This window comes from Pinus tabuliformis, chromosome X (assembly GCF_031772625.1).
Source record: "Pinus tabuliformis cultivar Carrire ecotype Pingquan chromosome X, CPIR1, whole genome shotgun sequence".
NCBI classification, from domain to species: Eukaryota; Viridiplantae; Streptophyta; class Pinopsida; order Pinales; family Pinaceae; genus Pinus; species Pinus tabuliformis.
In genome coordinates this window covers 345,372,419-345,398,543 of record NC_142308.1, presented here as the reverse complement: position 1 = coordinate 345,398,543, position 26,125 = coordinate 345,372,419, and the positions used below count along the sequence as shown (strand labels likewise).

Sequence of the window (26,125 nt, the reverse complement as noted above, 5' to 3'; positions counted from 1 at the left end):
ACAAAATCTGAATTGACCGCTTCTGTTAATTGACTTTTAAAAAAACAAAATACACCCTTCAAAATACTGTATAAATGATAGAAGTTTTGAGATAGCTAAAAATCTCTTTTCATGGGAAAAAATATATCTTTAAGACCGTTCACTACAAAAATCGATCTGCATAACATCATATGGTCCGCTTTTAGTAAATGCAGCAAATATCAAGTATTTTGTGTATGGATGAAACTCTCTGTTAGTCAACCAAAATGGACTTCATAAAGCCACAGTCATGAAGGCATGAAGTTTCGGTGTTTTGTGGATCATAGCTGAACTGTAATTAATAGCAATTCACAATGGGTTTCACAAATCCTGTTGCAGTACACATGGCATTCTTGCATAAAGATTCAGGCACCTTATCTCCATACCTCAAGTTCACATTCTCTATTCGGATACCCTGACATGGGACACCTTTACTGCAAGCTAAAGTTATGGCATTCTTTGTTGCTGAAGTTCCAGATATGCCCTTGAATAACACATCAATAATCTTCACTCCAGATGCCTGCATCACCATGTCAATGTCTATGTTGGTAATTCAGGCTTTAATATACAAAGTTCAAATATGATTTCTTTATGTTAATTATGTATTATACTGTGCAAATCTGGAATTGGAATTCACAGCTTTCCACAAAAATCAAAGAAGAAAGAGAAGATTAATTGCAGAATGATCAGAATAAAATGAAATCAAATGGCACCTGGTAATTAGAACAAGAATGATGCGGGCAATATTGTTGGTCAATGATTATGGGATTTTGTACTTGGTTCATCCAAATGTTCTGGAATGTTATGCTTGTAGCAAGGCCCTTCCCTCCCGGCCATGTTTTGATCCTCGCCCCATTCTGAGTGCCTGTGAACCAAACTCCAGTTACAGTGACATTGCTGACAACATCATAGCCAGAACTACTTTCGCCTAAACTTCCCACACTGCATCATCACAGGATCGATTAATGAGAAGTATGATCTGCATAGTAAACAATACATTTTGGAACATGAAGTTCCTTGTAAGAATCACATCCCCTCTATATAATGGAAATATGGTCACTATTTCACCTGATTCCATGTCCAGGTCCACAGACAACCTGATTAATGGCAACATTGGAAGCGCCTGGTCCAATAGAAATACAATCATCACCTGCACAGTGAAAGTTAACCGTATATTGCGGTCAAAATATTGGACTCCTATAATAATTATTATTTTATTCCGTTTTCAAATTCATCTATTTTTCCCTTGAGGGTTGTCAAAACATTTGAATATTATAATACTTATTATTCAATTGATTTTTTATTTTTATTTTTTAAATTACAAATTATTAGGAATATTTGAATATTTGTGATCGTAATATAAATCTAAATATATTATTGAGAATTGAATTGGAACATTCTTCCCATGTGCTTAAATAAACAAAAAAATAATTTATAAAAAACAATATATAAATTAATTTAATATATTAGTTAGAAAGTTGAGTGCTATAAATAAAGTCAAATTTCTCTTTGGTTATATTTATATCTAATTAAATTGCCTAAACTAGCTAGCAAATGGATCTCCTCATGATGTGAGCCTTACCCATTGTAAGTTGAATGACGTAGGGGTCAAGGTATCTCACCCACAACCCTCACATGGGTGGTATTGAAGGTTGGGTGGCAAAGGGCATGCTATCAATTAATAATGATTCGAATAAAAGGAGTGATATGTCCCTCTAGGTGGTAAGGGTTCAAATGTTTAGCCCCTAGTTTCAGTGTTTGGTGTTGATATAGTGTTCCTCATTAGCTCTTGATTATGGAAAGCTCCCCCACTATTGTATTCTTTTTGTCTGTTTTTTGTTTTCTTTTTATATGAATGTCTTTGTTCTTTTTGGCATTTTATTATCTAGCATGGGTCTGTATTGTACTTCTCTAGCTTGGAGTTATATGGATGTAGCATGTTTGTTAGTTTGTGATGGATACTTTCTTCAATCAATGTGTGTGAGAGTGGGGAGGATAAGATTCATAATCTCCTATGTTGGGCTCCTCTTATCTTACTTTTGTGTCTGTGGAGTATGTTTCATCCACTGTTTTGATGAGAATCATCATGTTTAGCCCATTCTCCAATGTTAATTCTTGTGTAGAGGTGGTCCACTTGGGGGAAGGAAAGTGAGGAAGCTGGGAGGCCCAGCTCAAGCTTAGGAGGAATAGGTCAATTTCAAGATTGGAGATTCTTGGCTTCCTACCCTCGTCATTCCAGAGGTGGCACTTCTTAGTATAAGCATGGTCATTCCAGAGGCGGCCTTAAATAAATAGTTCATCTCTATTGGTTGATGAAAAACATTGTGACCAAGGCTATAATGAAGCCTCAAAAGTTCACCTCTATTGGTTGATGAAAAACATTGTGACCAAGGCTACAATGAACCCTCCACCTAGCTTTGTGGATTTCACAAAATTAGAAAGAATTTCAACTTATATATATTCAAATTCTATAGCAGAACCTCTGTCTCAGTGCATTGAGAAACACATTATGTTTCTTCCTAAGTCTTAATTACTAGGCACTTGGGTTCAAGTGCGAAGGATCCAGCTCTAGTGGATTCCTGTGATGAGTATGATTGACTCTAATTGTTATCAATTTTATATAATTTTCTGTTGTACATATGTTGGTTAGGCTCTTATATTACAATTATTGACCAGACCTGGTTTCCCAATAGGCAGGTTGAGACCACTCAACTCATTAATTATGGTTGTAACTTACTTTTTCTCTCAAGAAAAAGGTCTTGTCAAATTTACAAAAAAAAATACATTTTATATATATATATATATATATATATATATTCAAAGCTACATGGTTGTTACATTTATCCAATACAAGATACCAAGTAACCCCACTCCAAAAGAATCCATAATACTAAACCCATACTACCAAACAGAGATTACAAAAGATCACAAATTCCCTTCTTGCAAGGTTGTCTTAACCAAACATAATAGAAAACTAAAAAGTTAACAAGCATATGCATCATTTAAATTCATAAGAATATATGTGAGGAGGCCCATGGCACTCCATCCTTGAGTTGCAACAATGTTAGAATGGCATTGTATGTATTGTTATACACCAACCTTGGGTCTTGATGTCCTCTATAGAAGCAAACACATTATACCTTTCAACATGTTTATCCTTCAATACCAAGCCCAATAGAGTTTTCATCTTCCAATGATGTCCCTTGGTGTGACCTAGGTTTTGTACCATATCTCATCCATGATTTTAGAGTGAGAGTTCCACTGCAACTTGAGTTTCCAACTTAAGAATTTCTAGGGAGGGACAACATTAAAATAGGTAACAACAGAATGTTGAGCAAACATACTTGCTCTTCATTGACCTTGTGGGCTACTCCCCCGCCACTAGCTAGAATCAATGGGTTGCTTGGGTGGCATGGTCGTGAAAAGGGGGTCACACCCATAGCAAATCTTATAATGACCATGACTTGAAAAGAAAGAGGATAAAGACCCAACCATGACATTGTAAGGGCTTTGGTACCACCTAACATAATTGTCACTTAAACTCATCAACCAAGCCAAGCCAACTGAAAGACACTTGGACTAAGACCCCATTAAAACCATTGCCCCAATAGACCCTAGAGAAATAGCAAGAAAAGAGCTCCAGCATAAAGATCTTCGTTAGTGCGTAAGCCAATTAACCAAATATAGAGGCAAGTTTTGTAGAATACATTGAGAATTGAATAATACTAGGAGGGAAAAGAGACTCTTGGCCACCTGACAATATTCTTCATGACAACCTATTTAACAAAACACAAAACAATCACCAATATATCCCTCTAAGCTCAAGTAACAATATATTCCAATTAAGAAAGAGAGAGAACAAACACATGCATTGTCCACACCCCATGGCTTACAAAAAGACAATACAATTGACCTTAGGAAAACAAATACTAAAAGAAACAAGCTCAAGGAGGAAACCACTTGTATAGCTAGCCACTATAAAAAAAAAAGAAGAAGAAGTAAATTTCCATAGATCACCCATTGCAAGACTTGTGCATGCCCAACTCCAACTCTCACCCAACACCTCTTCCCTAGCACCACAACATGCAAATACTTATTGTCCTAGTACTAGGCACTTCAGCAAATGGTTTTCTCTTAGCAAAAAGGTGACGAATTGCCATCAAAACTAGGGAGGTCAAAGGCTCAACCTCACCTCTCCTCCATACTTTCTCACAGAACCCCCAAAACCAAACCAATGCCACAAATAAATAGTTATAGGTAGTCATATGCATGCTCTGGCACCCTGCCCCTCTTCATAAATTCCCATAGTATACTAGAGTGGTGAGCTAGGCCCCCAAAGATTCCTCATCCATGGAGAAAAAGATATATTTATCTTGGTTTAATTTAATAATTACTTATATTATTTAATTTTTCAAAAACAATTCAATTACTTATGATTATGATATAAAATATAAGATTTAAGATTGAAATCTCCTCATGATTATGATATTAAAATTATCTTTATTACAAATTTTGTAAATATAAAAAATAACAGCTAGATCAATGTGTCAAACAATTATAGGTTAGATCCAAAAATATTTCCTTAATTTTCAATAGGATAAAATTACCTATTTGTCAAAAAAGCATAACTAAACACTTAACTAAATCCACCAATATCAACCTAACAAAGTTATAATGGAAGAAATTAAAATCAATATTCTTCGCATTCAACCATTTATATTCTAAGAATTTACCATCTACATGAGAATCAAACCTTTCCCAAATTCAACCATTTATATTTAACCATGAATCTGTGAATAGAAATGTAAACCACCTGTTCGTACGAAGACATTTTGAATGTGGACATTGGAAGAGTCTCCTATGTGAATCCCGTCGGTGTTGGGGCTGTCACCTGGAGCTTCCATCGTCAGTTCCTCTGCCTTCACGTTCTTGCAACCTTCGAATGCTATGTGGAAATGCTTGCTGTTGATGGAAGTAATTTGTCTTACGACTGTATTATTAGCGTTACTGAATAGTAACGTCTGCAATCATTACACATCACATCATATCAAAATCATACAACTAAACTTATAAATTGGTAATCGTTGTACAGTAGAGAACGTAGAGAAAATATTGGGAAGAGACAATACCGTAGGTCCGCCATGGCACTGTGAGGGCGAATAACATCAACGCACAGAATCAGTATGCTAATGAAGTAATATTTGAAGCTTACAAATAGTTTAATAATTGATTATGAAACTTGATACTGACAACATATTTTGGACACTTGGAGTTCCACCAGAAAGCTCCCTGTCCGTCTAAACGCCCCATTCCCTCAACTGTTAGATGGTCTACGTAGTTGAAGTTCAGCCAGTAGTCACTGTTCTCTCCTTCCCATAGGCTATTGTCCGTTGGTGCAGTGAGGTTTCCAATGATCTGGCCCAAAAACAGTTTAACATAAAAAGAAGGAAGATGATAATAATAGTAATCCTCTGAATTATGTTTGGGTTTTCTATTATATCAAAAAAATTATTGAAATAGTAAATCTAACTTGGGCTGAGGCTTTATCATGTTAGGTAATTACATTCAGATTTTAGTAAATTTTTAAATTATTATCATTACTTAAAGGATTCCATGGTGGATTTCAAAGTGGTTGTTAGTACAAGTGATCTATTCCCAAAGAGATGAGTGTGAAACTCTAATATGCAGCTCAATAAGTGATCTAAGTAAATATAGTCCCAAAGGTTAGTTCAGTTTGTCAAAATCTGTGTCTCCCAGTTCCCGAGGTCACAGGGTCCATTCTGCCCTAAGCCCTGGGGTTAGGCCTTGCTAGCTGGCCGCAGCTCTAGTGGGCTGTGGGGCTAGATTCCCTTAGGGATCACCTCAGGTTGACCAAGGTGTCAGTGAACCACAGCCAAAAAACCAAAAGTGATCCCAGTAATATGAAATATGTCAAAACTGAGAGATCCAAAGTTCAAATCCCTAGTTGTAACTGGTTTACAAAACAGAGAAAATTTACTACCTAATACTAACAACTACTCATAAAAATTGCTGATTGATATGTCCAACTTTTCTAATAATCATTTTTCTAAAAAAAATTGTTTTACTTCCCTCATTTCTATCAAATTTCCTAAATATATAAAAATCAAGCTTCATAAATATTCAGAAATCTGCAGTATCCCTTGTTTTCAAATCAAAAAAGACTAAAAATCCTCAGAACAATGTATTTTCGACCCGCATTTACCATTCATAAATCCTAAAAGAAATGTTTTAAAAAACAGAAACGAATCCCAACCCATTATGTTCCGTGAAGGTTAAATAACTATATTAACACCATCCATGCATGCATGAGATGAAAAGAGAATAATAATAATGTAAATCAAACCTATCACCTGAATCATAATGTTATCGCTATTACATGGCCCTTCAAAGGAAACTGGACCGAGTAAAAAATTTCCCCCGGGTACGTAGACAACAGATGTGTGAGTAGAAGAACAAGCAGCAACCCACGCTGCGAGAAAGGCCTGCATGTGACAAAGCAAAAATCGAGTAGTTTACATCACAATAATAAGAATTATAAACAGAGAATATAGATATCACTGGTGCAGTTCGCTTCAATACTTCAATCCAGTCTCACCTTCCTATTGTCTGTGATGCCATCAGCTTTTGCACCATATTGCTGAACATTAAACCACTCAGATGATTCCAGTGACTGCTTGATCAGCGATTGTTTATGATCCGAATAGGTTTGTGATGAACTCACGCCATGCAAAATGGACAAATCTATAAAACTCACAAGAAGCAGTAACAGAAAAAGCTTCATTTCTTAACTAGTATAAGAATGCCTACCGCTAAGAAGGAAGCTAGACACTATTTATAAGATTGAGAACAATGGAAGATAGATGATACTAAAAACAGCTGGTGTGCATATTTTGACAGCCTGCTCAAATTTATAACTCTTTGTTGATGAAACCCTAATACTAAACATGGTTTAGTATTTATTAAGATAATTTATTTTTTCTGCTTAATAATTATTAAATTATTGCTTCCTTTACTTTTGGTTTGTTTTGATTTGTTAGTTAAAAATATCTGATACAATTTTAAAAAGATGTTTAAACTTAGTGTTTTTGGTGAATTTTTTTCTTTCCCCAGAAAACTCTCTAAAACTTAAAACAAATCGATTACTATCCATTTAAGTTTTTATTCTGCATTGATTCAAATCATGTCAAAATTATAAAGATAAAGGATATCACAATTAATTGTTTAGCAAAGATTAAATATGGGTTATTTATATGTTTCATTATAAATTAAGAGTTGTTTTTAGGATGATTTTGGATTTTTTTATGTCTGAATAGGACCTAAAGGTGAAATTTTGATTTGTATTATTTAAACTGGTTTTTCGATTAGGATTCAGTACCTTGAAAAACCCCTAACCCACTTCTAATCTGTCAGATGTTACTCTTGCATGGATTGTTGTGTAAATTAATCTGTCAAATGTTACATATTATGTGGATTGTTGTGCAAATGGTTGTTGAATATTTTATATTGTAATCTAGAAAATGGTTGTTGACTGTTCTATAGTGCATGGATAGTTGTGTATAGAGATTTTTAAAAAGATAAAATTAATATTTAAATATTTTATATTGTATATATTGTTGTGCATTTTGAATATGGATCATTGTAGTGCATGGATAGTTGTGTATAGAGATTTTTAAAAAGATAAAATTAATGTTTAAATATTTTATATTGTATAGATTGTTGTGCATTTCGAATAAAATTAATGTTTAAATATTTTATATTGTATAGATTGTTGTGCATTTTGAATAAAATTAATGTTTAAATATTTTATATTGTATAGATTGTTGTGCATTTTGAATATGGGTCATTGTCGTGCATGGATAGTTGTGTAAAGAGATTTTTAAAACGTCTAGTCTAACGAGGCAAAGGAGTTATGGAGATTCCGGTCATATTTAGAGAAAATCCGGCAAGGATTCTTCTAAATCCATGTTATAGTTGTTAAACTTCAAAAATTTAAGTGTTCTAAACATTTTTGATGGTGTTGAATCCAATTCCACCATTAAAAACACGATTCAAACACTGCATCTACCACATTCCAGCTACTTTTGACGCATTTCCTTTTGGAGCATTTCCTCAACTCCTTTTTAAAAAGATAAAATTAATGTTTAAATATTTTATATGACATAGATTGTTGTGCATATTGAATCTAGATCATTATGTAAATGGATAGAATTCCAACAATAAATTATTTGGGATTTTGAAAATTGATATAATTTAAAAATATTTCTTGAGTTGGGTTGTTGAGTAAATATTGGGAAATTGAGAAATAAATTGTTTGGAAATTTTGAAAACTATACGTTATCAAAAAAATATAATTCTAAATTATTTATTTAAAATAATATATTAAAAAATTTATTATTTAAGATGAAATATTATTATTTATTTTTGTAAAGGTGAAAAGATATTTATATATTGAATTGAGACTTTTGTGATCCATATCAATTTTTTGAAGAATTCTTCACAGAAAATCACATGGAGAAATTTCTGTCGACGCCTTCGAACCAACCAGTGTGGTTCATCCAATGACTCAGATTCCTGGATAAAGTGTGGTTCATCCAATGACTCAGATTCCTGGATAAAGTCACAGCTGAAAAGACACCAGCTAAATTTGACCTCATAACGGCTAGTTTGACCATGATAGGGTATTACTTTATATTATTTATTTTAAAATATCATTTAATTAATATATAATAAAATAAAATAAATTAATTTTAAATAAACCTAAATTAATTTAAAATTGTTAGAAATGTATACAAAAAAACTCATAAATAAATAATTTCAAAAATCATAATTATTAAGAATAAGAATCAAATTAATTATAAAAATATTAGTTAGTTATAAGGCTAGTTTGACCATGATTATTTATTTATTATTATTATAAATATATATAAATATTGTATCTAGAAAATTTGGTTATTAATATAGATTAAATTAATATAATTAATTTCAAATATATATACATATACTATATTAGAAATATATAATAGCATAAGTAAAATTAATAATAATAAAAATAAATCATTTCAAATAAATTAATTAATTAAATTAATTTTTGTAGATAAATTAAGTTTAAATTAATAGTCAAAGAGTCTTAAAAAAAAAAAATAATAAATAAATTACCAAATTCAAAATTGATGAAACAAGGAGAAAAAGAAAGAAAACGACTAGGAGGAGAGGGTTGGGATCCAGCAACTGCTGATCTTCCAGCCATCCTCTCTATTGAGATTGTTCAGTCTTTTTTCAATCTCCAGGGCTTCCCTGAATTTCCGGTGATGGAATTGCGACACTCTAGCAATCACACTAGCCTCCTCGATGCAGACATGATGGTTAGTTTTCTCCACATGCTCTGCTAAAGCGGAAGACTTTGTTCTCATATGTTTGAGGTCAGCTGCGTGCTCACTAATCCTTTGATTAATGGAGCGACCAGTCTCACCAATATAGGGGGTCCCACAAGAACAAGGAATAATATAAACCCCTTTCATGTCCTTAGGGTCGATGGGATCCTTCACCGATCTGAGGGATTTACGAATGGTGCTGAGCGGTCTAAAAGTTGCAGGGACATTATGCCTCTTAAGGACCCTCGCAATCTTATCCGTGGTCCCCTGAACATACGGAAGATGGACACCAGGAATCCGCTCTTTAGGCCCTCTTTTGGTTAACGAATTCTTAGCTGCTTTGAGGAAAGCCTTATGTCCCAAGTGTCTACTATAACCGTTATCAACAAAGACATTAAGGAGGTGGGACTTCTCTTCCTCGAAGCTCTTATCATCAGAGATCCTTAAGGCACGAGTTGCAAGGGTGTTGAGAACCCCCAACTTCTGGGCCGGGAAATGGTGGGAACTAGCATGAAGATACTGCTCAGTATGAGTTTTCTTGCGAAACACTTGGTGAAAGAGGGAACCATCCTCATTCTTAGAGATAAGAATATCAAGGAACGGGAGGCAAACATTAACATCTTGTTCCATAGTGAACTTAATAGCCGAGGATTAATTATTGAGATGATCGAAGAAGAGATTTAACTCCTCTTGGCCGTGAGACCAGATGACATTAGTGTCATCTACATACCTTTTCCAAAGTTTGGGAAGGAGACGTGCTGAGTTCAGAGCCTTAGATTCAAAATCCTCCATAAACAGATTAGCAACCACACGGGATAGGGGTGAGCCCATGGAAACCCCACAAGTTTGCTCATAGAACTCTTCTTCAAAACTGAAAAAGGTTGAGGTGAGGCAGATCTCAACTAACCGAGCGGTGTCAGGATCAATAAGACGGTTGATCACCTCCATTGCCTCATTTATAGGGATGCAAGTGTAGAGAGAAATAACATCAAAACTGACCAGAATGTCTCCAGGGTCTAGCTTGATGTCCTTGAGCTCATCAATAAAGGAGGTCGAGTCTTTCACGAAGGATGTTGTACGACCAACTAAGGGCTTAAGCTTCAAGGCAAGAAACTTAGCTAGAAGATAGGTTGGACCTCCAATTGTGTTGACGATAGGCCTAAGAGGAGCTCCATCCTTATGGATTTTAGGGAGCCTTCCTTGATATTCTTATCTCTAAGAATGAGGATGGTTCCCTCTCCCACCGAGTGTTTCTCAAGAAAACTCATATTGAGCAGTATCTTCATGCTAGTTCCCACCATTTCCCGGCCCAGAAGTTGGGGGTTCTCAACACCCTTGCAACTCGTGCCTTAAGGATCTCTAATGATAAGAGCTTTGAGGAAGAGAAGTCCCACCTCCTTAATGTCTTTGCTCATAACGGTTATAGTAGACACTTGGGACATAAGGCTTTCCTCAAAGCAGCTAAGAATTCGTTAACCAAAAGAGGGCCTAAAGAGCGGATTCCTCGTGTCCATCTTCCGTATGTTCAGGGGACCACGGATAAGATTGCGAGGGTCCTTAAGAGGCATAATGTCCCTGCAAATTTTAGACCGCTCGGCACCATTCGTAAATCCCTCAGATCGGTGAAGGATCCCATCGACCCTAAGGACATGAAAGGGGTTTATATTATTCCTTATTCTTGTGGGACCCCCTATATTGGTGAGACTTGTCGCTCCATTAATCAAAGGATTAGTGAGCACACAGCTGACCTCAAACATATGAGAACAAAGTCTTCCACTTTAGCAGAGCATGTGGAGAAAACTAACCATCATGTCTGCATCGAGGAGGCTAGTGTGATTGCTAGAGTGTCGCAATTCCATCACCGGAAATTCAGGGAAGCCCTGGAGATTGAAAAAAGACCGAACAATCTCAATAGAGAGGATGGCTGGAAGATCAGCAGTTGCTGGATCCCAGCCCTCTCCTCCTAGTCGTTTTCTTTCTTTTTCTCCTTGTTTCATCAATTTTGAATTTGGTAATTTATTTATTTATTTTAAGACTCTTTGACTATTAATTTAAACTTAATTTATCTACAAAAATTAATTTAATTAATTAATTTAAATTATTAATTAATTTTATGATTATTATTTATATATTTATTTATTTATTTATTATTATTATTATTATTATTATTATTATTATTATTATTTTTTACTTTGAATTAAGTTTTATAGTTCTCTATTTTTGAAGAATTTATATTACTAACTAGTAGTTTTATTGAGCAATTTAAATTAATTTTATTCTTATTAATTAATTTATTTGAAATGATTTATTTTTATTATTATTAATTTTACTTATGCTATTATATATTTCTACTATATTATATGTATATATATTTGAAATTAATTATATTAATTTAATTTATATTCTTATTAATTAATTTAATTGAAATGATTTATTTTTATTATTATTAATTTTACTTATGCTATTATATATTTCTTATTAATTAATTTAATTGAAATGATTTATTTTTATTATTATTAATTTTACTTATGCTATTATATATTTCTAATATAGTATATGTATATATATTTGAAATTAATTATATTAATTTAATCTATATTAATAACCAAATTTTCTAGATAAAATATTTATATATATTTATAATAATAATAAATAAATAATCATGGTCAAACTAGCCATTATAACTAACTAATATTTTTATAATTAATTTGATTCTTATTCTTAATAATTATGATTTTTGAAATTATTTATTTATGAGTTTCTTGTATACATTTCTAACCATTTCTAACCATTTTAAATTAATTTAGGTTTATTTAAAATTAGTTAATTTTATTTTATTATATATTAATTAACTGATATTTTAAAATAAATAATATAAAGTAATAGCCTATTATGGTCAAACTAGCAGTTATCAGGTCAAATTTAGCTGGTGTCTTTTCAGATGTGACCTTATCGAGGAATCTGAGTCATTGGATATTCTGACCTGTCTATTTAAAGTGCATAGCCTGATCTGCTCATTCAACTTGTCCTCACGATGAACCACACTTGTTGGTTCGAAAAGCGTCTACAGAAATTTCTCCATGTGATTTTCGCCGAAGAGTTCTTCAAAAAGATATTTGTATTTAAAAAAAAAAAAAAATTAAATTATAAAACAATGTTAAGATAAAATTCATCTATTTTTAAATAAAAAATATATATATTTTACAAGTGTTAATAATAATATATATGTATATGTATGTATATATATGTAATTTCAAATAATTTATTCCAGAAAAAAGTATCATAAATGAGATTTAAATAAAAAATAATAATCATCTCACAAAATTAAATATTTAAAAAAAATTAAAAACATCATAAAAACACCAATATGAATAATTATAATAATAATGTATAAATGAAAATGTAATTGATTATTAAGCTTGGCTATTTTGGAATAGTGCTTACACAATTTTAATTTAATTTTGAATGTATATATGGATTCAGCACTTTGAAAAACTTATATGGCACTTCTATTGTGCACTCTTACCCATCAAACTTGTGATTTCAGTAAATTTCTGCTCTAAAAAGTCTCATTAAAAACAACTAGTAAATAGTAGTGTGTATATATTGTTGCCAAATGTTTTATGTTGAATAGAGTTTTGTGTTTAGAAAATTTTTTAAGTCAAAACAATCTTTAAAATGTTGAATAGAGTTTTGTGTTTAGAGAGTTTTTTAAGTCAAAACAATCTTTGAAATGTTATTCGTTATATAGATTATTCTGCCCATATTACATGGATTGTTGTGCAAATTAATTTGTCAAATGTTACATATTGTGCAAATGGTGGTTGACTATTCCATAGTGCATGTTGAATAGAGTTTTGTGTTTAGAGAGTTTTTTAAGTCAAAACAATCTTTGAAATGTTATTCGTTATATAGATTATTCTGCACATATTACATGGATTGTTGTGCAAATTAATTTGTCAAATGTTACATATTGTGCAAATGGTGGTTGACTATTCCATAGTGCATGGATAGTTGTGTATGGAGATTTTTAAAAAGATAAATTTAATGTTTAAATATTTTTATATTGTATAGATTGATGTGCATATTGAATATGGACTAGTGTATAAATTGATAGACTTCTAACAATAAATTGTTTAAATCACTTATGAGAAAATTTTGTCATTTCTATCAAGTGTGGTTCATTTTATTAAAATTAAATATTTTAAAAATTAAATATTATTATTATTATTATTTTAAATTCATCTATTTTTAAATAAAAATTTTATTTTAAAAGTGTTTATATATATATATATATATATATATATATATATATATATATATATATATATAATTTCAAATAGTTTATTCAAGAAAAAGGTACCATAAATTAAATTTAAATAAAAAAACAATATTCATCTCACAAAATTAAATATTTAAAAATGAATTAAAAGCATCACAAAAATGAATAATCGTATTAAAAATGTATAAATGAAAATATAACTTATTATTAAGCTTGGCTATTTTGGAATAGTGCTTCCACAATTTTAATTTAATTATCAATAATTATTAAGTGGATGGTGGGGATTATATATAGATCAAAAGTTGAAATTTATGTCCAAAGTAATTATGTCATTTTTTTCATTTTTAATTTAATTGATTAATTAAAAAAATGTCACATGAACAAGTGTCATATGAAATAAGTTATCGATTTTTTGGCATGCAGTATTGATAAGTCATGGCATTGGCACACGGTATTGTAACAAAACCTATTTAAGATTAAGAATTTCCATGGTAAATTAAAGATGAATCTCCATAGTTAAAAATCTTCTTACATAATTTTCTTAAATGGATAACTAGGTCAACCACATTAAAAATATTAATGTGGTTCCCTTGAGAATAAATCTAGGCTATCAATTAAAAAAATAAAATAAATAAGTCAAGAGATTCTCATCCACCTTAAGTTGAAATAAGAAACCTTTGGCTAAATATTTAATTTTAATATTACTTTTTTTATAATTAATAATAATAACTTAACTAAAATTATAATTTAGTTATTTTTATAATTTTTAAATTTATTTTAGCAATGTAATATATATTATGTGTTTGGATACTTATCATATATGAATGATTATGAAAGTTTATAAGTAATTTAATTTATATAGTTACATTAATTTGTTTTCCCTTCATAAGATATTATTATTTGCAAATATAAAATATAAATTTTAATTATAATAAAAAAATCCTGTGACTCCAGCATGTGGTTCATTAAGAGGAAGGTGATTAGCCTATCTGAAGTTGATTTAGGAGGATCAAAAGACTATAGCCGATTTATGAGAAATAAAGGACGGACTTGAGTACTCCCCTTGTGTAATGATGTTAGACATAATTACAATCATGATGAAAACAACTAAATTAAAATTCAAGGGTCTTCATACCATCTTCCTACCCTAGCTCCCATACGTGATGATGTTAGCAACCACAAGTCCTCTTTTTATTGTCAATTAAGAAACAACTCAAGTTCAACTCAACTCTTCTCCCTTACCACTTTTATCTAGCCTCGTTTTGTTGCTCACACTTAACACTATAGTCCCTAGAACCAATGATTGAAGCAAGGGCCTCGTTTTATCTCTACAACAAATTGGTGTAGCTTCAACTATAATGGTCTTTCAATTCTCAATTTTGAAAACAATTCGAAAGAAGCTTCGTTATGTTGTGGAGAAGGTGAAGGTAAAACAAGTTTCATGAGATGATTATTCGGTTAATGACCAAGTTATAGACTTCATGCCATATCTAGGATATGGCCACTCCCAATATATGATCATCACAAAGTGGAACTCTATTAACATATGAATGCTTTTGTTTCCCCAGCTTTTGCTAAGCATGAACAAACTATACTTAACTCAATCAAAACTCCTTAAATCTAAAAACCAAAGTTGTTTACAAACTATTCTTAATTCTTGGCACAACCAAGAAGAGTGGAGGAGTAATTATTTCATAAGTCAGCCTTGGAAGGTGGGCACCATAGAGGGAATTGGCCACTCTAAGAGAAAGGTTTTCCAGGTGTGTAACACACTTCCTCTCATATCTACCCATTTTCACGGGCTTGCCCTTGGTAAACATGAGGTGAGGGGCTACTATGACATGACTCAACCTCCTAGATAACCTTAAGGAAATGGAGTCCACATAACAAGACCTTAGTGACTTCCCTCAAGTGCTACACGACCCTAAGAAACCAACCAACGGTTCCAAAGTGTCCAACCCTTCAGATAACTTTCTTTTTTAGTGATCTAGAGCTCGAGTCACTCCCATGACAAAGCCTCCTAGCAATTGTCGAGTTGCTCCCAAAGGTCTCGTTCCTAGTGATTGTAGTCTCTTTCACTCAATTTTATGCCAAGGACTACTAGATTTAGGCCACTTTTTGAGGGCTAAGATCGAGACCCCTCCCCAAAACTTAATGAAACTTCTAGTGATGATAAATAACAAGGATACAAAGCCTCTAACACAAAACTTACTTAAGAAATTGACCTAACATGGTCTAACCATGAGAGTCATTCTGTCAAACACATAATGAACATGCAACCTATATGTCATGAATGCATATCTTAACATAGAGATTTGAAACTTATATGAAGTTTACCAATAAAGACTAATGCCCCCTCACAATAGCTGCAATAATAACGATTAGGTCATGCATTCATTAACTAGTCATTCATCAATTAAAAAGTGATAAGATCCATACTTAAAACTATTATACTAACAACTACTCATAAAAATTGCTGATTGATATGTCCAACTTTTCTAATAATCATTTTTCTAAGAAAAATTGTTTTACTTCCCTCATTTCTATCAAATTTCCTGAATATATAAAAATCAAACTTCATACATATTCAGAAATCTGCAATATCCCTTGTTTTCAAATCAAAAAAGACTAAAAATCCTCAGAACAATTTATTTTCCACCCGCATTTACCATTCATAAATCCTAAAAGAAATGTTTTAAAAAACAGAAACGAATCCCAACCCATTATGTTCAGTGAAGGTTAAATAACTATATTAACACCATCAAGAAAATAATAATAATGTAAATCAAACCTATCACCTGAATCATAATGTTATCGCTATTACATGGCCCTTCAAACGAAACTGGACCGAGTAAAAAATTTCCCTCGGGTACGTAGACAACAGATGTGTGTGTAGAAGAACAAGCAGCAACCCACGCTGCGAGAAAGGCCTGCATGTGACAAAGCAAAAATTGAGTAGTTTACATCACAATAATAAGAATTATAAACAGAGAATATAGATATCACTGGTGCAGTTCGCTTCAATACTTCAATCCAGTCTCACCTTCCTATTGTCTGTGATGCCATCAGCTTTTGCACCATATTGCTGAACATTAAACCACTCAGATGATTCCAGTGACTGCTTGATCAGCGATTGTTTATGATCCGAATAGGTTTGTGATGAACTCACGCCATGCAAAATGGACAAATCTATAAAACTCACAAGAAGCAGCAACAGAAAAAGCTTCATTTCTTAACTAGTATAAGAATGCCTACCACTAAGAAGGAAGCTAGACACTATTTATAAGATTGAGAACAATAGAAGATAGATGATACTAAAAACAGCTGGTGTGCATATTTTGACAGCCTGCTCAAATTTATAACTCTTTGTTGATGAAACCCTAATACAAAACATTGTTTAGTATTTATTAAGAAATTTTTTTTCTGCTAATAATTATTAAATTATTGCTTCTTTTACTTTTGGTTTGTTTTGATTTGTTAGTTAAAACTACTTTTGGTTTGTTTTGATTTGTTAGTTAAAAATATCTAATACAATTTTAAAAAGATGTTTAAACTTAGTGTTTTTTTCGCTAAAATCAGGTGAATTTTTTTCTTTCCCCAGAAAACTCTATAAAACTTAAAACAAATAGATTACTACCCATTTAAGTTTTTATTCTGCATTGATTCAAATCATGTCAAAATTATAAAGATAAAGGATATCACACTTAATTGTTTAGCAAAGATTAAATATGGGTTATTTATATATTTCATTATAAATAAAGAGTTGTTTTTAGGATGATTTTGGATTTTTTTATGTCTAAATGGGGTTTAAAGGTGAAAATTTGATTTGTATTATTTAAACTGGTTTTTCGATTATATACTGATTCAGTACCTTGAAAAACCTCTAACCCACTTCCATGGTGCAGGGTTACCCACCAAAATTGTGATTTCAATAAATTTCTGCTGGATTTTAGAGAAATTAAACCCAAAAAACCTACTAGAAAAAATTCCAAAAAATCTCACTAAAAACAACTAGTAAATAATATTGTGTATAGACTATTGCCAAATTTTTTATGTTGCATAGATTCTGGTGTCTAAAGAGCTTTTTTAAGTCAAAATAATTTTTGAAATGTTACTTATTGTATAGAGTATTCTGCAAATTAATCTGTGAGATGTTACTATTGCATGGATTGTTGTGTAAATTGCATGGATTGTTGTGTAAATTAATCTGTCAAATGTTACATATTGTGTGGATTGTTGTGCAAATGGTTGTTGAATATTTTATATTGCAATCTAGAAAATGGTTGTTGACTGTTCTATAGTGCATGGATAGTTGTGTATAGAGATTTTTAAAAAGATAAAATTAATATTTAAATATTTTATATTGTATATATTGTTGTGCATTTTGAATATGGATCATTGTAGTGCATGGATAGTTGTGTATAGAGATTTTTAAAAAGATAAAATTAATGTTTAAATATTTTATATTGTATAGATTGTTGTGCATTTTGAATATGGGTCATTGTAGTGCATGGATAGTTGTGTATAGAGATTTTCAAAACGTCTAGTCTAACGAGGCAAAGGAGTTGCCCGGAAAGTTATGGAGATTCCGGTCATATTTAGAGAAAATCAAGCAAGAGAAAATTCGGCAAGGATTTTTCTAAATCCATGTTATAGTTGTTAGACTTCAAAATTTTAGGTGTTCTAAACATTTTTGATGGTGCTGAATCCATTTCCACCATTAAAAACACGATTCAAACACTGCCTCTACCACATTGCCGCTACTTTTGACTCATTTCCTTTTGGAGCATTTCCTCAACTCCTTTTTAAAAAGATAAAATTAATGTTTAAATATTTTATACGACATAGATTGTTGTGCATATTGAATCTAGATCATTATGTAAATGGATAGAATTCCAACAATAAATTATTTGGGAATTTTGAAAATTGATATAATTTAAAAATATTTTTTGAGTTGGGTTGTTGAGTAAATATTGGGAAATTGAGAAATAAATTGTTTGGAAATTTTGAAAACTATATGTTATCAAAAAAATATAATTTTAAATTATTTATTTAAAATAATATATTAAAAAAATTATTATTTAAGATGAAATATTATTATTTATTTTTGTAAAGGTGAAAAGATATTTATATTTTAAAATTAATTTTAAATTATAAAACAAAGTTAAGATAAAATTCATCTATTTTTAAATAAAAAAAATTATTTTACAAGTGTTAATAATAATATATATGTATATGTATGTATATATATGTAATTTCAAATAATTTATTCCATAAAAAAGTATCATAAATGAGATTTAAATAAAAAATAATAATCATCTCACAAAATTAAATATTTAAAAAAAAATTAAAAACATCAATATGAATAATTATAATAATAATGTATAAATGAAAATGTAATTGATTATTAAGCTTGGCTCTTTTGGAATAGTGCTTACACAGTTTTAATTTAATTTTGAATGTATATATGGATTCAGCACCTTGAAAAACTTATATGGCACTTCTATTGTGCACTGTTACCCATCAAACTTGTGATTTCAGTAAATTTATGCTCCAAAAAATCTCATTAAAAACAACTAGTAAATAGTACTGTGTATGTTTTATGTTGCATAGAGTTTTGTGTTTAGATAGTTTTTTAAGTCAAAACAATCTTTGAAATGTTACATCGAGTTTTGTGTTTAGAGAGTTTTTTAAGTCCAAACAATCTTTGAAATGTTATTCATTGTATAGATTATTCTGCACATATTACATGGATTGTTGTGCAAATTAATTTGTCAAATGTTACATATTGTGCAAATGGTTGTTGACTATTCCATAGTGCATGGATATTGTATAGATTGATGTGCATATTGAATATGGATTATTGTATAAATTGGTAGACTTCTAACAATAGGAATTTTGAAAATTGATATAATTTAAAAATATTTATTTAAAATGATATATTAAAAAAACATTAATTTAAAAATATTTTATTATAGAAAAGTTTTTCAAGTAAAAATCACATATGAGAAAAATTTTTCATTTCTATCCAGTGTGGTTCATCTTATTAAAATGAAATATTTTAAAAATTAAATATTATTATTATTATTATTATTATTATTTTAAATTCATCTATTTTTAAATAAAAATTTTATTTTAAAAGTATATATATATATATATATATATATATATATATATATATATATATATAATTTCAAATAGTTTATTCAAGAAAAAGGTACCATAAATTAAATTTAAATAAAAAAAAAATATTCATCTCACAAAATTAAATATTTAAAAAAAAATTAAAAGCATCACAAAAATGAATAATTATATTAAAAATGTATAAATGAAATATAACTTATTATTAAGCTTGGCTATTTTGGAATAGTGCTTCCATAATTTTAATTTAATTATCAATAATTATTAAGTGGATGGTGGGGATTATATATAGATCAAAAGTTGAAATTTATGTCCAAAGTAATTATGCCATTTTTTTCATTTTTAATTTAATTGATTAATTAAAAATATGTCGCATGAACAAGTGTCATATGAAATAAGTTATGGATTTTTTGGCATGCAATATTGATAAGTCATGGCATTGGCACATGGTATTGTAACAAAACCTATTTAAGATTAAGAATTTCTATGGTAAATTAAAGATGAATCTCCATAGTTAAAAATCTTCTTACATAATTTTCTTAAATGGATAACTAGGTCAATCACATTAAAAATATTAATGTGGTTCCCTTGAGAATAAATCTAGGCTATCAATTAAAAAAATAAAATAAATAAGTCAAGATATTCCCATCCACCTTAAGTTGAAATAAGAAACCTTTGGCTAAATATTTAATTTTAATATTATTTTTTTAATAATTAATAATAATAATTTAACTAAAATTATAATTTAGTTATTTTTATGATTTTTAAATTTATTTTAGCAATGTAATATATATTATGTGTTTTAATACATATATGAATGATTATGAAAGTTTAAAAGTAATTTAATTTATATAGTTACATTAATTTTTTTTCCCTTCATAAGATATTATTATTTGTAAATATAAAATATAAATTTTAATTATAATAAAAAAATCCTGTGACTCCAGCATGTGGTTTATTAAGAGGAAGGTCATTAGCCTATCTAGAAAGATTATAAGAAGTTGATTTAGGAGGATCAAAAGACTATAGCCGATTTATGAGAAATAAAGGACGGACTAGTGTACTCCCCTTGTGTTATGATGTTAGACATAATTACAATCATGATGAAAACAACTAAATTAAAATTCAAGGGTCTTCATACCATCTTCCTACCCTAGCTCCCATAAGTGATGATGTTAGCAACCACAAGTCCTCTTTTTATTGTCAATTAAGAAACAACTCAAGTTCCACTCAACTCTTCTCCCTTACCACTTTTATCTAGTCTCGTTTTGTTGCTCACGCTTAACACTATAGTACCTAGAACCAATGATTGAAGCAAGGGCCTCGTTTTATCTCTACAACAAATTGGTGTAGCTTCAACTATAATGGTCTTTCAATTCTCAATTTTGAAAACAATTCGAAAGAAGCTTCGTTATGTTGTGGAGAAGGTGAAGGTAAAACAAGTTTCATGAGATGATTATTCGGTTAATGACCAAGTTTTAGACTTCATGCCATATCTAGGATATGGCCACTCCCAATATATGATCATCACAAAGTGGAACTATATTAACATATGAATGCTTTTGTTTCCCAAGCTTTTGCTAAGAATGAACAGAACTATACTTAACTCAATCAAAACGCCTTAAATCTAAAAAAGCAAAGTTGTCTACAAACTATTCTTAATTCTTGGCACAACCAAGAAGAGTGGAGGAGTAATTATTTCATAAGTCAGCCTTGGAAGGTGGGCACCATAGAGGGAATTGGCCACTCTAAGAGAAAGGTTTTCCAGGTTTGTAACACACTTCCTCTCATATCTACCCATTTTCACGGGCTTGCCCTTGGTAAACATGAGGTGAGGGGCTACTATGACATGACTCAACCTCCTAGATATCCTTAAGGAAATGGAGTCCACATAAAAAGACCTTAGTGACTTCCCTCAAGTGCTACACGACCCTAAGAAACCAACCAACGGTTCCAAAGTGTCCAACCCTTGAGATAACTTTCTTTTTTAGTGATCTAGAGCTTGAGTCACTCCCATGACAAAGCCTCCTAGCAACTGTCGAGTTGCTCCCAAAGGTCTCGTTCCTAGTGATTGTAGACTCTTTCACTCAATTTTATGCCAAGGACTACTAGATTTAGGCCACTTTTTGAGGGCTAAGATCGAGACCCCTCCCCAAAAATTAATGAAACTTCTAGTGATGATAAATAACAAGGATACAAAGCCTCTAACATAAAACTTACTTAAAGAATTGACCTAACATGGTCTAACCATGAGAGTCATTCTGTCAAACACATAATGAACATGCAACCTATATGTCATGAATGCATATCTTAACATAGAGATTTGAAACTTATATGAAGTTTACCAATAAGGACTAATGCCCCCTCACAATAGCTGCAATAATAACGATTAGGTCATGCATTCATTAACTAGTCATTCATCAATTAAAAAGTGATAAGATCCATACTTAAAACTATTATAAAACCATGTTTATAACCAACATATATCCACATAATTAACAATGATAGAACAACCATTAAAGCCACATAATAATAAGTACATTTACTCATAAAGACAAGAGGAAATTAGCTCTTATTAACCATATGCAAAAACCAACTAAGTAAGGGACTTCTAAGTACCACCCGGCCATAGATTGGGCTAAATCAAATCTTTCTTTTAACCAGTCACCATTGTGCCATATTCCAAGCATGAATGTGGGATCTCATGGGATAAACCAATCCATAAAAAACAAAGAGAATCCAAAGGTTAAACCACCTTCAGCCTCACACTACCGTCTCATATCACAAAACCAAACCAAGCTCTTATGCATCATGAATCCTTCACCATCCCTTGAGTAATTTTCCTGTCTCCACCCACCTATTGAGGGCTTCTCGAAGAAACCATTTTCACCTGACCCTTAGGATTTTACTGAGACCACCTCACCATGATATATTGAACATAATGAAAATGTAATTCTCACAAACTTAAAGTTGGTGCCCTAGGATTATAGTCGCTGCCTAGTCAAGAATTATAGTACATGCAAAGCTCGATCTGATTCTTCATCTTGTCGTGATGATGAACCACGTGTTAGGATATTCCGACACATAGGAAATAGTTAAGTACAACTTGGTCTAGTTTATAGTTAGGTATAGAGTTAGGTAAGGTGTGTTTCTTTACCATTGTACATTTTATAACTTACAATCCAACGGTCACGATATGTAGTGATCCGACGGTTCACTCTCTCCTCGGTATTACCGACACTTGATCCGTGGCTTGACACCCGATTGGTCCATGAGTTCTATTTAAAGCGCATGGAGGGTCATTGTTCGGGTAATCCGTGCATGAGAGAAGCTTATGTAAATTTTCATTCTTTGATTAATAAATTTCCTGTAGTAGCCACGTTGGCGCAGGCCGTGGACTGTTTCCCTCTTTGAGGGTTTTAACCACGTCAAAAATACTGGTGTATTGATCTGTGATCTGGTTGTGAGCGGTGTCCTTTTGGTGTTCTTTCTGAGGAACTTACCCTGTAAATTCCTACATGGTATCAAAGCTATTTGAGGGCCGCGTCCGTTGGTGATCCAAATCTGAAGCCGGTAGAACTGCATGCGGTTGTCGTTTCCTAGATCTGCTGTTTCTGACTGCTTTCGGGCCGAGAGGACTGCTCTGTTGCGTTCGGAGCATCTGTTCTAGTGAGGAACCCCTTTCGTTTCACGCGAAACGGTTTCCGGTAGCCCTAGCTGCGTCATTTTTCAGATCGGGAGGTATACAGTGTTTTTGCAGTTTACTGTTATTTTCTCTCTGCTTATTTCGGTTTCGGTTTATTTAGCCTCTTTTTTAACCGGATCTATACCTTTCATTTCTGCGTATGCTCTTTGCCCTGCGACTCTGTGCGATCTGGGCAAATCAAAAACAGAAAGGAAGTATTTTTCTCATGCGTATGCTCTTTTCCCTGCACCTTAGTGTGATCTTGGAAAATCAGAAACATTGAGAAAAATATTTAGTTTTTCGGCTAAAGCTAACTTTGAGCCGCAAGGTTCATTTTTTTAAAAAAATCTAGTTTTTTTGGCTAAAGCTAACTTCGGGCTGCAAGGTTCGTTTTTCTTTGCATATTCGTGTTGGGTTTTGTGTTTTGTGTTTTGTAGGGAAAAAGAGCTTTCTCAAGGCAAGCACGCAAACCAAGACCCCCCCCCCCCCCCTCTCTCTCTCTCTCTCTCTCTCTCTCTCTCTCTCTCTCTCTCTCTCAAATTTTTTGTATAGATCAATTGGTTCAAAGCTATTTTAAGAGAGTAGAGGTCTTGGGTTCAAGTCTCCATTTTGTGGGGGCGGATTTTTTCATTCCCGCACATTCGCGCACTTTGCCAGCAACTTCAACAATTTTTTTTTTCAAAAAGCCATAACTTCTTCATCCGAAAGCCTTTTTCAGAGCCGTTTTTTTTAAAACAGCCTAATTTTTCGAGATCTATCCATTGAAACACTTATTTTCAGCATCTTCAGCTTCAGTTTTTTTTTTTTTTAAATGGAAAGTACATGCCAAGTCATTCTTGACAGCACTAACTACTTCCAATGGATAGCCTACATGGAAGATTTACTTAGAAGTAAAGGTCTCTACAGAATAGCCACATACCAAGAGAAGAAACCAAAAGATGAAGACAAGGCTACAAAATGGGAAAATAGACAAGATCAAGCACGTGGTTTGATAGGGATGTCTATTTCTCCTGATCTTAGATTCCATATTGCAGAACTTGAGACTCCTCATGAAGCATTGGAAAAAATCGCTAAAGTTTTTGGGATTAAAAATGAAATTAGAGCCCATCAACTTGAAAATGAGTTGCTTACTTTGGATCCTAATAATTTTTCTTACATTGAAGATTTCTTGTCCAAATTCAAGACCCTTAGATATCTCTTGGAAGGTGTTAAGGTTAAGAAAGAAGATGGTAACCTTATTTATTCCATCCTTACTAAGTTGGGACCAGCCTACTCTGTATTTGTTTCCACTTTCCATTCTAGAAGGGAAGCTTTCATTTGTCAAGGAAAAGACTACAAGGCCCCTTCCTTTGACTCCTTTTGTGATTCCTTAATAAGAGAACAAGAAAAAATCTTACACCTTGGTCTTCTTAATCTTGGAAACTCTTCCAAGAAAGCGTTAGCCGCCCAGCAGCAACCAAATTCAAAGAATCCTAAGAAGTCATATCCTAGAAAGAATGGTCCTAAACCAAACAAGGGTCCTAAGCAAACTCAGCCTCAAAATGAAAGATCATTTCAGCAAAATGATAAGACCAATAAAAACAAATGGAAGAAGACTGATAGACATTGTAACTTTTGTAATCGAGATGGCCACTTAGAATCTAAATGCTTTAAGAAGATGGAAGCCTTGGAAGCCGCAATGAAGAAACATAACATCCATGTGGAGCATACTTCAACTTCAACTTCCGGAATGGCACTTTCTGCATGTCGTTGTCAATCATCTCAGTCTGGTTATGCATTAAATGTATCTTCTTCTTATCCTTCTCATGAGTGGCTCATTGATTCTGGAGCCTCTTATCACATGGCCAAAAACCAAGCCATGTTTTCTTCTTTAAATGATTGTAACACCAAAAATATATATGTTGGTGATGATAGATCTCTTAATGTTGTAGGGACTGGAACTGTTCATCTAGACAATGGTCAGTTTAATGATGTATAATGTATTCCAACCTTATCCTGCAACCTTCTATCTGTATATCAGATAACTCATTCAGGTGAAGGTAAAATTGTTGAATTTTCACCTCATGATGTTGTAATCAAGGATCTAAGAGATCCTAAATAGATTCTAGCTACTGGTATTGCTGATGATTCCACAAGGTTGTATAAGTTTCACAACTTTGGGTCATCAAATCTTCCCTCAGTATTTGTTGCTCATAATGATGAAGTGAGCAAACTTTGGCATGATCGATTTGGTCACTTAAACTATCGCTCCCTTTAGCATCTATGTAAAGAAAATATGGTGACAGGTCTTCCTATGGTATCTTGCAGAGATGGTGTTTGTTCCGGATGTGTACTCGGAAAACATCATCGGGACAGTTTTGAAAAACGTGCCTCTTGGCACGCCTCAGCCCCTTTACAGCTTGTGCACAGTGATTTATGTGGTCCACTTCCTGTTGCTTCATTCTCTGGCTGCAAGTATTTCTTAACTTTCATTGATGATTTCTCCAGACGCACTTGGGTATACTTCTTAAAACTCAAGAGCGAAGTATTTAACACATTTTTGGCCTTCAAAGCCTTTGTTGAAAAACAATCTGGACATCAAATTCTTAAGCTAAGAACTGATAATGG

General features: G+C 32.0%; 1 protein-coding gene across 1 annotated transcript; it reads right to left on the bottom strand.

Moving 5' to 3' along the window:
- Positions 1-316: 316 nt before the first annotated feature.
- LOC149139880 (exopolygalacturonase-like) lies at positions 317-16,921 on the bottom strand. The gene is made up of 9 exons (XM_089450847.1): positions 16,736-16,921; positions 16,484-16,622; positions 6,635-6,780; positions 6,390-6,521; positions 5,269-5,433; positions 4,832-5,039; positions 1,087-1,168; positions 732-960; positions 317-538 (listed from the first exon to the last, which is right to left on the bottom strand). The coding sequence occupies exons 1-9, from the start codon at positions 16,919-16,921 to the stop codon at positions 317-319; spliced, it is 1,509 nt and encodes a 502-aa protein (XP_089306973.1).
- Positions 16,922-26,125: the final 9,204 nt, after the last annotated feature.

What these genes read in the sequence shown, in the direction of transcription:
- LOC149139880 (XM_089450847.1), bottom strand. Translation starts at nt 16,921, where the DNA reads ATGAAGCTTTTTCTGTTGCTGCTTCTTGTGAGTTTTATAGATTTGTCC. An exon ending in CCAAGTGTCCAAAATATGTT is followed by an intron (nt 5,040 to 5,268) that starts GTCAGTATCAAG and finishes TAATGATTGCAG; the next exon opens with ACGTTACTATTCAGTAACGC. An exon ending in ATTCTTGTTCTAATTACCAG is followed by an intron (nt 539 to 731) that starts GTGCCATTTGAT and finishes ATGGTGATGCAG; the next exon opens with GCATCTGGAGTGAAGATTAT.